Source organism: Scatophagus argus, chromosome 16 (assembly GCF_020382885.2).
Source record: "Scatophagus argus isolate fScaArg1 chromosome 16, fScaArg1.pri, whole genome shotgun sequence".
NCBI lineage: Eukaryota > Metazoa > Chordata > Actinopteri > Scatophagidae > Scatophagus > Scatophagus argus.
In genome coordinates, this window is record NC_058508.1 from 7,163,812 (window position 1) to 7,180,879 (window position 17,068).

Consider the following 17,068-nt stretch of genomic DNA (forward strand, 5'->3'; position numbering starts at 1 on the left):
AAAATTAGACTATGGCAGTTTAACACATTTAACGTGATGGGTGTTGAGGGGGGAAAAGTGTGGGGAAACTGAGAGCTTCAGTCTCTTTGCTTGTTCCACTGCTGCTGAGCTGTCACTCCACCCTCTGAATACACAGAACTGTTCACACAATGTCTACTTGTTGGCTGATATTGTACAAAAAGGTTCTCTGAAATCACAGGTAGGTACTGGGGTTGTCAGTGACAGCCAGGTGGAAGTACTCTGGCGAGCTGGCCCTCTGCAGGCTGCTGTTGGTCTCTGTCCGACGGACTTTGGTGCACAAGGTTTTTTTGAGGCTGTCACTTCTGTCTCCACGCTTCTCCAGACTGGCCACAATCATCTCTGCGAGGTCCTGCTGGAGCCGTTGGAAGTTCTCCCTGAGGCAGCAACACAGATTTTTTCTTAAATATGGCTTATTTAAAGACATGCTCCTTGCTTTTGTCTAATCAAAAGCCAGAATTTCCAACTAGAACAAATCATTTACATCACCAGTTGATTTGGAGGTCAGAGATCATTTGGCAGTCACAGATGTGTGCCTTTATAAAGTGTAATTGTTCACATCATAAAAGTGTTAGTAAATCTAGATGAGACTGTGTTTCACTCACGCTGTTGGTGGTGTCGGCAGGCTGTATTTTCCCCCAGTCATTCCTGTTAACCAGTATGTCATCTCTTTGCCTTTACCCTGTGAACCAGGCACATGTGGGCACACACACACACAGAGGAAATGAAAATGGTAACCACTATATGGACAGTTTACATGTGTTGATATATGAACAGATGAGTGCATGAAAAGCCAAAGAAAACCCAGCTAACCTTCAGGTACGTCTCTCCTCTTTTTTCATACTCAAACTGGCAATCTGTCCTCTGCAGGACGTTGATGGTGGACTGACTGACATGAATTCTCAGAGCTGGAAAGACAACATGAGCAGGACTCGTGAGAGTCAAACCATCAGCTCTCATTAACTGTGCAGAAATTAAATTCAGGAGCTGGGCCTCAGCAGTCAAAATTGTGAATCTGTTAAAATGTGAGTGTGAGTTGTGTCATACGCAGGCCTGTGGACTCCATGCGTGAAGCAGTGTTGACTGTATCTCCGAAAAGACAGTAGCGAGGCATCTTGTTCCCCACCACTCCTGCTGCACACGGTCCTACACATAAATATATACAAACAAGCTTTAATGCCTGCTTTATGATTTCAATCCAGTTAAAAAAAAAAAATCACAGTTCCTAACATCTTCAAGGCTATGTATATATTTGATTAATGTTTTTAGCCTACACATCATGCCTGTCAGGTGAATGCTTTCTTTGAAACACGTTATTGCTGCACTTCCATGTGATAACAAAAAATAATGCAGTATTATAACCATAAAAATACACTAATCCTACATTTTGTTTAAGTGCCAAAACAAGGATAAAATCATTATGAATTTCTGTTACCTGAATGCACACCAATACGAATCCACAGAGGGATGCCAGGAAGGTGCAGCAACTCAAATGTCCCTACAAAGGCCAGCATGTCCAGGGCCATGAGGGCGATGTCCACTGCATGCCTGTCGCCTTTGCGTTTGGGCAAACCTGATGCAACCATGTATGCATCTCCTATTGTCTCAACCTGAGGGACAATATATATATTTGGCTTTACTAATAAAACTATTAGCAGTCAGTCACATATCGACTGCCAAGCTAACTATACATCTAAGTTTTAGATTAACATCTAAATCAAAGTTCAGTCTCACAAAATAGGTCTTAAAAATAAAACAAGTACAACCACAAAAGCAGCAACATCCTGCTTGAGGCCTTCTTTCACCTCACTACTGCCTCCACTCTGACTTGAGTGGTACAACAGTAGACTATGGGGACCTGAGTCAGATTTCAGACAGTCTCACTTATGTACCTTGTAGACATCATGGTGGTCGAGGATACCGTCAAAGTTCTTGTAGATGTCGTTGAGCATGTCAACCACCTCCATGGGTGTGCTGTAGTGGCAGAGGGTAGTGAATCCCACAATGTCACTGAAGTAGATGGTCACCTCCTCAAATAGCTCTGGTTTCACTTTGCCCGTCTCCTTCAGCGAGCGCACAACTGGGCTGTGGAGACACGGTAAGAGTGGAAAATCCTTGTATGCTTCAATTAATTAATTAATTAACGAATTAAATAGTAGAAACAGTTCTTAACATGCCCTTTCCAAAAGTCTCCTGCTTCCAGGATTTATGAAATGTGATAAATACGCAAGAAACAAAAGATAAAATGAAAAAAACTGAAAGAAAACAGAGGGAATAAAAACAGATGTACATAAAGTTTTTACTTGTGTTTATGTTAGCGAACATACATATCAAGAAGCTCAACATCAGCATTCATTCAGAGGTGTGTTTCAAGCACCCAGACAAATTTAAGTCCAAAATCCACACTTCTTATCTGGCTCTTTAACTGCTTGATACTCCATAACATCAACTGGATAATTATACCAATGAAGGCAAGGTTGATGACTCATAAAACCAAAACAACATGTAACATGCTCTGTATGGTTGAGAAGAACTGCAGTGTTGGGTCATGATTCTCTGTGAGATCGACCCTTTTTGGTCATTTGCAAAGTTAAAAAAATGATCAGTGCAGCTTTAAAACATGTCCCTGTTTTAAGCTGCCCTCTCTAATATATCAGCTGCAGTCAGAGTATAAACCTACCCAGGAAGTAGCATAAAGTTGAGGCGGTCAGCTCTGTCCCTCTCAGCCTTGTACAAAGAGGTTCTCTCCTCCACCAGATGCTCCAGAGTTCTGGAGTACATCTGCAGGCGACGGATCAGGTTGTCCATGTATGTCTCACTGGCTTGGTTGTGCAGGTTACTGTGCCAAACAAAAAAATGTACAGTTACATTGTTTATATCATTTAATGAATTAATTGAGGATTGCATAGGATTACATTCGCTTTGTGGCCAAAAGTATGTGGAGCTTTTGAGCCCCTTTAGTTTTGATTGGTAGAAACCTTCATATTTATTTATACGCCTTTATACACACATTTTCGACAACGTTACACAATAGCGTGACAACAGTAAGGAGAAGGCTCTTTCCTGCTTCATCATGGCAATACCCCATGTGATCTCAGTTTGGAATGGAAAAAGTGGCTGGGTTGTAATTACACATAGGGATGTGGTGTTCTGGTGTCCATGTATATTTAACCGTGTCATGCATCAGTGATTTGTTAGTCTAAGTGAATGCGTGGTGTTGACGTACCTGAAAATCTTACCCAGAGTTATCTCAATTTTTTTAAAATCTGGCCTCCGTTCTGGGTCTTCATCCCAGCAGCTTTTTATCAGCATGTACAGCTGTATATACACACATAAGCACACATACACACAGACAAAGAAAAATAGGGAAGTGGTGCATGGCTTTCTTTATTTAACTTTATTTCAGTGTGTTACTGTAAGAGCAAAAGTCCTCTGCGCTCTCTTACCTCAACCTCCCTCTCTGATGCACCTTCAAAGTTGAGGTCAGGTCTAAGGAAACCCATTCCATTAGGAAACTGCACTCTGTAGATCTTCTCTGAAGGATTGGATAACATTAAGATAATCAGTGTGAGCAGGACTTTGAGCTGAGGATGATCACTCTGTGTGTCACGGTGTGTTCTGCATCAATAGCTCATCTTATAGTAAACAGTGGTAAGGCTATTCTAGGGGGTGCCCCAACTGTCTCCGTACACCCACCCCCACCTAAGTCAACAAACCTTAAACAAAGGAATGTTCTGAGAGACTGGACGGAGCCTGAATGTATTGAAGGCCCCATTAGGTAAACTGAGTCAAGTCTGAACCCCCACGGCTGGACCTGGCCACATGGTCACTTCTCACCCTGTGAGGGACCTTTAATACCTCCTGCTTGGCCAGGCCCACCGAAGTGGAAGGAGCTCATTAAATGTAGGATTTGAAATGTATCTTGTTTATTATGAGATGAAAATGTGTTCATGTTTAATATCTTTTTAATGGGAGAAGTGCAAACGTCTAAGTGAAGAAATGCCAGAGTCAGTTTATATGTGGTATTTCTGAACTTTGGCAGAAATGTCCCTGCTCTGGAGAGACACTCCCCTTCCTGCTGCTATTGTCTTTAGATATGCACCGTGATGACCAAAAGGTACCCAAGTAGAAAGAGCGCCAATTTTCAATTAACATGTAAATATGAAGTGCTTTGTTCTGGTTGGATATTTAAGGGAAGCACAAAGACATGGTCTTTGAGTTGTTCTGCTATTTTCAGACCTCCCATGCTCTGCATGTAGTCATATCTATTTCAGGTATGCTATGTGGTATTCTTGACTATTATCTTGTTTTTTGTTCTATTGACTGCATGATTATTTTATTATTTAGGATTACCTTAGGAATATTATTTTATTAATTGTATGTCTATTTTGATTACAATAACTAATAACTGTTATGTTGTAGTATTGCCTTGCTGAGATACCTTCTCTAGAAGGGCTTATAGAGGTCTGGAGTCTGAGATTCTTTGAGTTTCAGGACTTTATAGTTATAGAATGAGTATCAGTGGGTGTTATACCACACTTTTAAGTGCTGAGGAAAACATAAAAGATTGAGTGTTATGTTCTGTAACCACTAACATAGGCTAAGTTCTGGACCGCTGAGCATCTCAACCCAGATCCTGGGCTATTTCCTATGTTTCGTAGCTTTTCGGATAGCTTTAGACCTAAATCTCCTATCCCTGAACTATTTAACCAGACTTAGTTCTGTTGGACAAAACCTATCTCTTAGGAGGTGTGCCACTAATAATGGTTAACGGTTCATTTCCACCTAGTAGACATTTCATAAATTGGAGTCAGATTGGTTAAAATTATTATCTCACCTAAATCTCATTCAAGCACTGGAAAGACAGAACCCATACTTGGGGAACACAGTACAGGCCTGTTAGTTTCTCCCCTTTCACAGTGTAATACTTACAAAGATTTTGGGTTTTGACAACCAAAGTAATTCAAGAGTCTAAATTGAATGATTTTGTCGTAATCAATCTACATGTATAACCACAGAAACAGTCCAATTTTCTGAAGGAATTAAATATTCATGCAAAAAGCTCCTGTTTAAATAAAACAAATTGTTAATTTCTTCACATTTGGACATTTCTTCACACTGTTTTTCTTATATTTTATTTTCTTCTATTGTGTTATTTATCTTTGTTTAATTCATTCTGGTTTACCTGTAGGATTAGTGCAGCACTGTGTGTAGAATGGGGCCTGCCTCATAATGATCTCATGAGCAATGATGGCATAGCTATAAACATCGCCTTTCTGAGACACCCCATCTTTACGAAGATGCTCCGGGGCCGTCCACAAGTCTGAGAGGAGAGGAGAGGAGAGGAGAGGAGAGGCTGAGTCTCTGGTTCTCTCAGTATTCAGATCAATATTCAAGTGAAAGATGAAAAACTCAGTTTCACCTCTGCCTGGACTCAGGATGGTGTGACAGCCAAAGTCAGTGATCTTAACCACCATGCGGTTGTCGACCACACAGTTGGTGGACTTGAGACGTCCATGGACATCAATGTTACTGGAATGGAGATATGACATGCCCTGTAAAAGCAGGGAGACAGTAGTTAGCAGGATTATCATCCAATGTATTTGTCAGAATACACTGAAAGAAAGATGAATATCATCTTACCAAAAGCTGGCAAAATAATAATAACAATACCTTTGCTATGTCATACATGACTGATATCTTAAACTCCATGTCCATGAAGGTTTCGTCTGGGTAGGAGATCCTGTCATTCAGAATGTACTGGAAAACGAGATGATCGTATTTTATTACTTTTACTATTATGCTTACTTGAGCACAAGTATGTGTGTATGTGTGTGTGTGTGTGTGTGTGTGTGTGTGTGTGTGTGGTGTATGAGTGAGAGAGATTATATCCACCCACTATTAGTGCTCTTTAAACTGTGTCCATGACTTATCAAATGAACTGTAAAGTCATTGTGAACAGTAGAGAAATGCGGTCACTGATCTCTGTCATAAACAACATGTTTGTCTGTACTGTAGTCATGTAGTATAACATAAAGTCAGATCAGCGTTACATCATGAATGGTCATCATGATCATCATTTCAATCAACCCGTTCACAAAATGTTACAAGACAAAATTGCAAAATGTATGATAAAAGTTATCAAATAACATAGAATATTACTACAGAAAGAAAGAAAGAAAGGTCCCATGTCACAATGTTAATAAAGTTTGCATAAACGTTAAATCACTCATCCTTTAGCTGATTGTCTAACTTTCACAGAAACCTTAAATTTGTCGACATGTTTTTGAGATGCACTGTACTAACAAGGAGTGTAACATTAAAAATATCAAATCTATCTAATAATATCAATATCAAATCTTCCGTTGTCCGCTAAAAAATATTAACTGATAAAATATACTGATACATAATGTAAAACTGGGAGCAGCAGGATCTCAGCTGTGTGTGTGTGTGTGTGTGTGTGTGTGTATGTGTGTGTGTGTGTGTTTGTGTCTTAGCTCTTACCCTCAGGGAGCCCCTCTGACAGAGCTCAAACACCCCAAACACACCGTACTCAAACTTGACCGTGCCGTAAAACTTGGTCAGGTTGTAGTAATCAATACTCAGAAGCTGAAACAAGTAAAAGGAGGGGTTCAAGAGGGACAGAAAGGTTAAAAAAGGGCTGGGCAACACACTATGACATTAAATAGGACAAATCATGTAAAAGCAGACATGACTGTGTTATAAATGATGTAACATTTATATAATGTTAGGGAGGAAAATGCTTGTTCGTTCATATTCTTTTCAGTTTCTCAGTAGGACACAGCATTAAAGGAAGACACATTGTGGAGCTAATTGAGGAAAGGAAAGTAAAGTAGGTCCCCATTTCTACTTCGTCAGGCAATAAATGGAAAAGCACCATGAAACAGGGACTGAAAGGATGATTGAATCTATCCAGTGTGATTTAATAAGAAGAGTGGACAGTGTTCACTTGCTTTAAAAACTCAGAGGTTAAATCAACACTGAGGCATAAGACAGAGGAGTCTTACTGTGTTCAGCTCAATCTTCTGGTCCTCAGTGAAGTCTCCGTCTGTTTGCTTCAGCTCTTTTAAGACTACAGGCTGAAGAAAACAGAGAATTAAGACACAGTCAAACACTGAACAGAAATACATGATAATCTCTGTCATTTTGTTCTCTTTATGACTAAATATTGATTTTCAGAGTTGTAATGATAGTACCTTTTTATCATAGCGGCATCGGTGACTGAAGTATGTGCTGTCCTTCCTCTTATCATCATCAATCTGTTACATACATGGCATGTACACACACACACACACACATCTGATTTCATGTCCTTAACTTAAAGGGTGGATCTAATAAAATTTCATGTACACATCATGCACTGAACTGCAGCAAAGCCTGACATGTTCTGCATAAAGTTCTATGACGAAACTGACGGTTTAATATTTTTACATAATTTCATGTGCAAAAGTTATCGGATACAATTTCAAGTGGCCTTATCTCATGCTTTTATCTTGACTTATTTATTCCAGTCTTGTCTTTCATATCATGCTCAGCATAACTCACTCCCTCTTTTCTTGTATAGTAGCTTCTTTATAAAAAGTTTACTTGTAACTGATCACCAAGGCTGGCCATAGGCTGCCAGCATGGGTGCACAAATCCATTTTAAGTGCAAAGCAAACACAGTATTGACGTACTGACATATATATATATATATATATATATATATATATATATATATATATATATATATATATATATATATATATATATGTGTGTGTGTGTGTGTACTGTCAGTAGGTTACCAAGGTAATTACATGACGTACATTACATTGACATGATGGTATTTCACATCTGTATTTATATCTGCAAGTGCCAAATTTATATTGATTGGCCAACAGTGCAGGTGGCATAACTGCCTGGCAAACATGGTTATCCAATTTACATGAGACATTGCAAGTATGTTTAGCAGGTGGGGAACAGGTGATTGATGAGATAGTCTACCTTCAGAGAGACCTCCCTCTCATCCAGTGGACAAATCAGGTGTGGGTTGATATGAGACCACTTCTTCCGCATAAGACGCTCTTTCCTGTTCTGCCTAACAATATACATGCACATACAATAAATATTTAAGTGTTACACTGCAATTTTATATGGCACGCTGACAAAATGCAAACACAGATAACTTTTGTTGTGAATTGGCGCTGTATAAATAAACTGAATTGAATTGAATTAAACATGCAAGAAGAGCCATCTTAAAATGTGTTCAAATGAATTTGCTGTTTACCTGTAGAAGATGAGAGCAATCGCTGTCACCACGACTACACTGAGACTCAGAACAATCATAATCACGTCCTGCAAACTTAAGGCTGGAGGCATGCACGCACGCACACACATACACGCACACACACACACACACACACACATACACATACAGCAGTTGAATTAACAAAAAGCATTTAGAGTTTTGAAATAAAAATTGCAAAATCACTAAAATTTCTAAATAAAATTTTCAGATTCTAACAATGTTGCATGATACAGTGGCTTGCGAAACTATTTGGCCCCCTTGAACTTTGTGACCTTTTTCCACATTTCAGGCTTCAAACATAAAGATATAAAACTGTAATTTCTTGTGAAGAATCAACAACAAGTGGGACACAATCATGAAGTGGAACACACTTTATTGGATATTTTAAACTTTTTTAACAAATAAAAAAACGAAAAATTGGGCGTGCAAAATTATTTAGCCCCTTTACTTTCAGTGCAGCAAACTCTGTCCAGAAGTTCAGTGAGGATCTCTGAATGATTCAATGTTGACCTAAATGACTAACGATGATAAATGGAATCCACCTGTGTGTAATCAAGTCTCTGTATAAATGCACCTGCACTGTGATAGTCTCAGAGGTCTGTTTAATGCGCAGAGAGCATCATGAAGAACAAGGAACACACCAGGCAGGTCTGAGATACTGTTGTGGAGAAGTTTAAAGCTGGATTTGGATACAAAAAGATTTCCCAAGCTTTAAACATCCCAAGGAGCACTGTGCAAGCAATAATATTGAAATGGAAGGAGTATCAGACCACTGCAAATCTACCAAGATCTGGCCGTCCCCCTAAACTTTCAGCTCATACAAGGAGAAGACTGATCAGAGATGCAGCCAAGAGGCCCATGATCACTCTGGATGAACTGCAGAGGTCTACAGCTGAGGTGGGAGAATCTGTCCATAGGACAACAATCAGTCGTATACTGCACAAATCTGGCCTTTATGGAAGAGTGGCAAGAAGGAAGCCATTTCTTAAAGATATCCATAAAAAGTGTCGTTTAAAGTTTGCCACAAGCCACCTGGGAGACACACCAAACATGTGGAAGAAGGTGCTCTGGTCAGATGAGACCAAAATCGAACTTTTTGGCAACAATGCAAGACGTTATGTTTGGCGTAAAAGCGCACAGCTCATCACCCTCAACACACCATCCCCACTGTCAACATGGTGGTGGCAGCATCATGGTTTGGGCCTGCTTTTCTTCAGCAGGGACAGGGAAGATGGTTAAAATTGATGGGAAATGGATGGAGCCAAATACAGGACCATTCTGGAAGAAAACCTGATGGAGTCCGCAAAAGACCTGAGACTGGGACGGAGATTTGTCTTCCAACAAGACAATGATCCAAAACATAAAGCAAAAGCTACAATGGAATGGTTCACCAAAAAACATATCAAGGTGTTAGAATGGCCAAGTCAAAGTCCAGACCTCAATCCAATTGAGAATCTGTGGAAAGAACTGAAAAACTAATGTCCACATTGTTTTACGTTAACTGCTGAATGGACAGTAGTCTCACCTTGCCAGTGATAGCTGATGTGTAAATGATAGAGAAGTTAACATCTCTGTCACCGTACTCATCGAGCACATAGTGTCCTCCCATACCTGCTTGAAGCAAACACACACACACACAAGCACAATAAAGAAAGCATTTTCAGTTTCCTTGGAGCTGAATAACAATCCAACTGTATTAAAACATTAAAAAATTCTCATGAGCTGTGGCTTTGTCCAGTGCACAAACATTAAGCTGGAACTATCATGCTGACACTTTCTTTGTCTGCCTTGTGCTGTGATGTGTTTTATGCTGCAGTTAAGTGGCTCATTGCTCTAACCTACAACATTTGTGAATGAGTATAAAAGTACTGCTCCAATCAGTCCTACATTTTGTCTGCCATGAAAACACTCTCACCCATGAAGCCACGTCAACCCACCCCCTCCCACCCTCCTTACCGATAACACCTTCTGATGCCTGAATTGGCTTAGTGTTCATTAAATTTGTCTTACACTGTAAATCTGCCACTTATGGTGTTGCTAATCTTGACTTGTGGGTAACCATACGCACCGTAAAAAGAGGCATTTCCAAAGGGATTGTCACTCAGAGGTACTTGAGGGGAACCTTTGTTACTTCGCTGACTGAGCATCCTCTCTCTGAGCACTTTGCCAAACAGTAGAGCCCCATCGTGATACCCAGCCACATAATCATTTATCTGCTCATAACACAGAAAATTAGACAAAGACAGTGAAACAGTTATGCAAGATCAGTTTTCCTTTTCCTTTTTGGGCTGCTCACCGTGTGATTGTATGCTGAGTTTGATCCATAGGTATAGTTCCTCTGTGGCAGAGTGATCACAAGTACATCCTGCATAGCCTTGCTGGATGTTGTGTTGTCATAGTACTCAGGGCTGGAGGGAGGTAAAGAGTGTCACTGTTAACAGTGCTTCTTCTACACATTTAAAATGTCACATCTCAGGTTTTTTCTTGTTTCTTGTTGATCTCTTGTTTTATGATGAAAAGACTCTTAAATCTTTATGGTCTCAGTATAAGGACCAAATGGTAAAATCATAGAGGAGCTTACTTGTAAATATCAAGGAGAATGAACACAGTGTCTTGATCAATGTGGGAAGTCTTATTCTTTGCTGAAACTATGTCAGCAACGCTGCCACACATGATGAAAACTGAAACAAAAACATAAGTTTTATAAGAACATGTTTGAGCTGGAACACAGTTCTGAACGCAAAAAAAAAAGAATTTTAAAATGATTCCATGTATACAGTATTTCACAACAAAAAGCAGGCCGATGAGATGAGCAGCTTCTGGCAAACTGAAATGACTTTATAGATATGTCAGCCAAATGGACATTTTATCAAAAAGGCAGCAAAATTTAATTCATTTAATTATTTAATTAAGTGTGTGGACATGCCAGGCTTGTAGTACTCAAGTCCGGGACTCGGTCTCGAGTCCGACTTTGGCCCTGATTTTAAGGGCTTGTGACTTGACTCTGACTTGAACACTGCTGACTTGGACTTGGACTTGTGCGTTAACTGCAATCGGACTCGTAATCGGAGACAAGTCCTCGGATTTCTATTTTATTTTATGTAAAACACCATAGAAGTTTGGCATAAGATAATATCTACACTATGTTCAATATTATATAATAATTATACAATAATATATTTGGATTGGGCTTGATTTGCACTTGACTCGGATCATTATTGGACTCGACTTGGACTCGACTTGGATTTTTCTTTAATGACTTGGCTTTGACTTGGACTTGAATGTTAGGAACTCGAAATTGTACTCAGACTTGAAGTTTGGTGACTCGATTACAACACTGGGACATGCTAACACAAATAACTCAACAAATTCTAAATGCAATCCATTCAGTGGTTGTTGGGATGTTCAGTATGGACCGCAGTAGCAGACTGATGAACAACAGACTGACATTCCAACCCTTAGAAACATGATTTAAAACAGTTACTTTTAATTCTTGGATATCCTATTCTGGCACAAGCTGTGATTGTTCTGATAGTTTGATCAACTCTGAGGTAGATATTAGATAAAATTTTTTCAGATTAACTTTGGAATGACAACCCAAGAAGAAATGTTTAGTGCACTAAGACGTAACTCAAACACAATACCCACTGTTGCTGTGTCTTTCATTTTTACTGAGAGCACTGGTCAGCTCTTCTTCCGATCGCAGCATCTCTCTTTTGGTGTTTGTGGCAAAGTTAGCAGAGGCTGCTTCCAGTGCATTAATGTACCTGTAACAAAAAACAACAAAAACAAGGTTACATCAAATGTGAGAGTGGAACATGTTGGAGAGCTGAATGAAGCTACAAAGGTCACAAAGGTTACAAAAGTGCTGTCTCACCAGAAACAATCTTCAGTTGCGTTGCTGGACTTCTTGTACACATAGACTTTCTTCCAAGTATCTTTAAATGGCAAGGTTTCTTTCATAAAGTGGAGGAGCAAGTCTGAGATCTTGCGTGCCGGAGGCAGAATACGAGTCAATTTGGGCTTATAGTCACACGAGAGGCCGAAGCTCCCAGCAGAGATGATAGGAATGCTCAGGCTCAGGCCAAGATCATCACTGAGGTACATAATACAGGGTGAAAATTCAAAAAATCACTGAATAATTTGGTGGTACATTGGAGGGAAAAAAATTCATACTCACTCCACTAATTGGAAAGTGGCATAAGTGCAGGAGGGGCCCAGCATGACACATCCAACTTCACCTTTACTCTGCAGAAAGATGCATTAGTTGCTTTGCAGTGTACAGGTAGTTATCCTGTGTGAAACTACAGCACCAGCACTGCCAAAGTCTAAATACCATAAAGAGTAAACTGAAGAAAAAATGATTTCCTACAACAATATACTCATCAACATCAACAGCCTGTGATTCCACTGTCCAATGATTAAGGGCTGAAGTTAACCTTTTTTCTTTAACATCCTGTCTAGTTCTGCTTCAAATGTGTTTTGTTCTGTTACCCCTGGTAAACTTGAACCTCTGAAAGTACAGTAATAGAAGAGTTTGTCCTATCAAAGCAAAAGAATAGTCACAGAACGACAGCATCCTGTGGCTGTGATGCATTTTGGACTATTTGAGGCTACCACTGCCGTCTGCCACTATTATGGCGACCCCAGCAATGGCAATATTGTCGGCGCAAAATGGTGAATGAATTTTCCCAGCAGCAGTTGATCCTTGACTGTGAGGTGCTGACAGAAAAAATACTTTTAATGCTTAAGGTTTAATGCTTACGTTTTTCCTTCCCATCAGCTTTTGTAACTAATTTTACATTTCACCATCCTGTCATTGGACTTGTCAGTTGAAAGGTAATTTAAAGATAATAAACCATCAAACTATGAAAAGGGAACTTGCTATTACGGTACACCGAGCCACAGCACGCAGTACAAACACACAAAAGATAAATCCCTTGGATCTCATCACTATGTAGCTCAAAAAATATGGACTTTTATTTGTTTTTTGGAAATGACAAGAAGGAAAAGGAGTAAATCACAGGAAAGAAAATTCAGGTTCTGGTTTTTCATTTTCATTTTATACAGCACATGCGTCTTGAGATAACTGTGTTATGAATTGGTACTTTAAATAAAACTGAACTGAACTGAATTGAACTGAATGTATGTAAGTGATCCTAATGGCATTTTTAAGATGAAAGCCTTTTTACAACAATACCCATGATTAATTTGTGCTTAACGTGTGCACTAAGAGAAAACTCTCTTTAGACATGTTATCTTCTGACCACACTCACATGCAGCATCTTGAGTATTGCCACCCCCTCACAGGTGCTGCTCCCACAGCCCTGCCGGTTGTACACAGTCGTGTTGAACCCATAGTAGTTAGCCGTCAAAGTGAAGTTTAAACCTTGTCATGGAAAGAAGATAAAAGTTATTCATATAAAAAATGAACACATTCATCTCCTTGTTGAGATTCAGTTTGATTGATTTATGGTGCTTTGGTGCAAATGAAGCCTTTGATTTTTACCACACAGAGTTTTAAAGATCTAGAAGAAAGATTATACAGCAGCAACGAAGAACAAAGAATATGTATCCAAAAAAGTGCTTACGTTTGAATTAAGATGATTACCCTCTGACACAAACTAAGTTCTAAAACTCTTTATGCATTATTACCCCAAATAATAATTCAATTTAAAAATGTCTTACTTAATAATACCATGTCAAAGCATGACATGTATGCTTGCTTGACAAGCAACACTTTCATTTCCAAAAAAGGATTTAAAGAATTTTAGAAAAAGAAGTTAATGCCAGCGGTTCCCAAATGTATAGTATGTGTTTGGATAGGTGGGTTAGAACCATGGGTTTATGCAAAATTTAGCTGTGTTTAAACTTTTGTTGTATCAGTAGTACACATTTGGACAGATCAGTACATCAGCAGATTTTTTGCCAATAAAAAACCTTTTAAAAAAAATTCGTTGGAGAAAAACCTAGCTTAGCACAAACACTGAAAATGAATAGAAACAGCTAGCCTTCATCAAAACAGGAAAAAAACTTATTTACATGATTTATTTGTTTAACTAGCAATCAAGCCACCAATATATTTAAGATTCTCCTACGGTTTGTGTGCAGTTGGATCAGTATGAGTTAGACAAGGAGACTGCGTGAGATTATTTTGTCATCCATGTGTAACATACTTGTTGCTTCATATATCTTCTACAAGAGCAACCACATAGTACATATAACCAAAGGTTTCCTCTATGCGCATGCAGGGTAGGACATAACCCTTAACTTTGAAAAGTTTTTGTGCATTGTGTCCATAGTACTGAGTATCAAAAACTATCAAACTATTCAAACTATTCAAACAGTTGTATCTATTGTTCAGGAAAAATTCTTCCATGACTAATTGTGTTAAGAAAATAAGAAAATATTTGAAATTTAACATGTGTGTAAAACACCTCTGTTACTTGATTAAAGTTTACATTTGCTCAGTCTGATAGCCAAGATTGATTCTTGGGTTCTGTTCTATTAGTTTTTACTTTTATATTTTCTAGGCTTTAAGATTTTGCCACTTCTAAAAAATAAAGTTTTAAAGCTTTACCAGCTGCTGCAGAGCAATATATAATTTGTAGATTGTATTAAAAACATTATTTTAACCTGTAAGCCCCATTCAGCCTTATTTTGGAAATATGAGTCCATACCAACATAACTGTTCTCCCGCCTGTCCTCTTCAATGGCTCGTTCCACAGCCGCCTGCACATACGGCCGACTCCACTTATAAGTATTGTCCTCCAGCACCACGACATTCATGGTGTATGTATGGTCTACAGACAAGCACTCATCCAGCATCTTGTTTCCAGCCACCGCCACTATCAGCATTCCCAGGTAAAGTAAAGTGTGTGAGTTGTACATGTTGAGATCTTCCTTTATCCCTCAGAATTTTGTGTCGTTTGCAGTTTCTACATGTCAAACAAAATATAGTTGTCTTCAGGTAAACAGAAGGTTGAAGGCAAGTTTTTTACATTCGTCCACCTGAACAGAGCCTCTCTATTGAAAGCATGAGTCAAAAAACAGAAGTTAAGACGGCTCTTCGGTGACTAAGCAGAAGCTACACGGTCTCCTGCTTCAGTGTCCAGCATCCAGATAAGAGAAGAAAAAAAAACTTTTGTCTGAGATCCTAGACCCAACCACTTTTAGTCAATAAAAGAAAACGTAGATTGAAAACAAGAAACGCAGTGTTAAGACCAGTTGTTCCTCAAGTGAAAGCCTGAGATCAATATCCCTCTACTTTGGTGTGGGCTGCTCTACTTGTCCTCTCTGCGTTAATGAACAACAGTCAGTTGACAGCTGGTGCACCAGTTAGAGGGAGGGAAGGGCAGGAAAGACTCCCGCACTCCATCTATATGTCTCACATAGAAGCTTACTGACATTATAATTCAATCTGTTTGTAAACATGAGGTTTCTGCCTGCCTCAGCATTACATCTCTTTGTCTGACTGACATCAGTGATTATTCTCAAATCTCCTTTTCTGCAATGAGCAGTGTGTCCATATCATAGCCTGAGGAGGGAAAACACAGCGTCTTTGTTCATTTCACATCAGATTTTAACCTAAATTGTTGTCAGGACTTAGGAACTCATGACAAAAACATACTTGAAGAGTGGCGGATCAACACAGTTAATATTTTTGCCTTTTGTTTGATGTCTTCTGAAGACTTTTTTGTTTAAAGCAAAGGTGAGGGAAAGCTTACATAGTGTAAGGGGCAAAGGTCACAGGAGGTCATAAAAGTGAAGGCTTGTGTGGAGCTGATAAATATTGTCTGCTATAAAAGCTGGGCGGATTAAGCCCATAAAAGTCCTGGTCAGACTGCTCATAAACCAGTGTCACCTCATTTTGAAAAAAATCTACTTTAATCCTTACAACACTAAACAAATTCAAAAGTGTTGACTGCAAATAGAAGTGTTTATTCGTAGTTGCGTGGGTGCGAGAAAGCCACTAAAGTTGCATTTCAAAGCATTAATACTTTTCTGACATGTTCAAAAATCACCTGCTTGCACCTGCATATCGTCCAGTTAAAGCAGTCTGTATTCCCAAACATTCAACACATCATTTTTGTGTGCATGCTAATAATGTAATCACAACCTACAATTAAATTGCTTTCCATCACAGTTGTCACGTGAACATCTAGTTTATCGTGGCATGGTCATAATCTAAGTAGTTATATTCTGTTTAGCACTTCTTTTAAATTATAAGGTGATATTATGTATTTATTATATATTATATCTAACTAAAATGAAGCTAAATGAAGCTTATTGTTTCCCGAAAAACTGCTAAAAACTTATAAGGGAGTTTCAGCATTGCACTGTGTGATATACTGTATACCTGACAAAGCAATGAACATGGTCACCATGATTGTCACAACTGTTCTTTCTGTCAAAAACAGTGTGGAACTGACACAAAATAAATATTCACCAAATCAGCATCTGAAAATAGTCCTCAGTAAATGTACTATAATCCTGTTTGAGAAATATTTTCTAAAAACTATAATTACCACATGTTTTAGAAATTCAGTTTAGCTTTTATTCAATGAAATAGTACATTCATTAGAGGTTTTTACCACGCTAGCAGAGTTCTATAGAAGTATAATAGACTGACAGTCATTCGGTCGATAAAAGTTTTCATCTATCCTAAGAACTATTTCAAAATGTTCTTCATGGATTGGCACAAATTCATTCACAGTTCCCTGAGGATTGAGCTCACTGACT

The 17,068-nt window shown here is 38.9% G+C and overlaps 1 protein-coding gene across 1 annotated transcript; it reads right to left on the bottom strand.

Annotated features, from left to right (window-relative positions):
* Nucleotides 1–146: 146 nt before the first annotated feature.
* gucy2ca (guanylate cyclase 2Ca) lies at nucleotides 147–15,609 on the bottom strand. Its single transcript, XM_046415823.1, has 27 exons — nucleotides 15,007–15,609; nucleotides 13,603–13,715; nucleotides 12,507–12,574; nucleotides 12,204–12,422; nucleotides 11,975–12,093; nucleotides 10,908–11,007; nucleotides 10,623–10,734; nucleotides 10,395–10,539; nucleotides 9,823–9,937; nucleotides 8,510–8,517; nucleotides 8,306–8,387; nucleotides 8,023–8,116; nucleotides 7,236–7,298; nucleotides 7,047–7,118; nucleotides 6,523–6,627; nucleotides 5,692–5,778; nucleotides 5,441–5,573; nucleotides 5,204–5,341; nucleotides 3,465–3,553; nucleotides 3,245–3,336; nucleotides 2,699–2,857; nucleotides 1,911–2,103; nucleotides 1,454–1,628; nucleotides 1,066–1,164; nucleotides 832–926; nucleotides 624–700; nucleotides 147–395 (listed from the first exon to the last, which is right to left on the bottom strand). Exons 1-27 carry the CDS (start codon nucleotides 15,215–15,217, stop codon nucleotides 194–196), a joined length of 3,165 nt encoding a protein of 1,054 aa, XP_046271779.1. The 5' UTR covers nucleotides 15,218–15,609; the 3' UTR covers nucleotides 147–193.
* Nucleotides 15,610–17,068: the final 1,459 nt, after the last annotated feature.

Coding starts and splice junctions, on each gene's coding strand:
- gucy2ca (XM_046415823.1), bottom strand. CDS start 15,217: ATGTACAACTCACACACTTTACTTTACCTGGGAATGCTGATAGTGGCG. Junction 10,540..10,622: donor ACTCAGCATACAATCACACG/GTGAGCAGCCCA, acceptor TGTTATGAGCAG/ATAAATGATTATGTGGCTGG. Junction 7,119..7,235: donor GATGCCGCTATGATAAAAAG/GTACTATCATTA, acceptor TGTTTTCTTCAG/CCTGTAGTCTTAAAAGAGCT.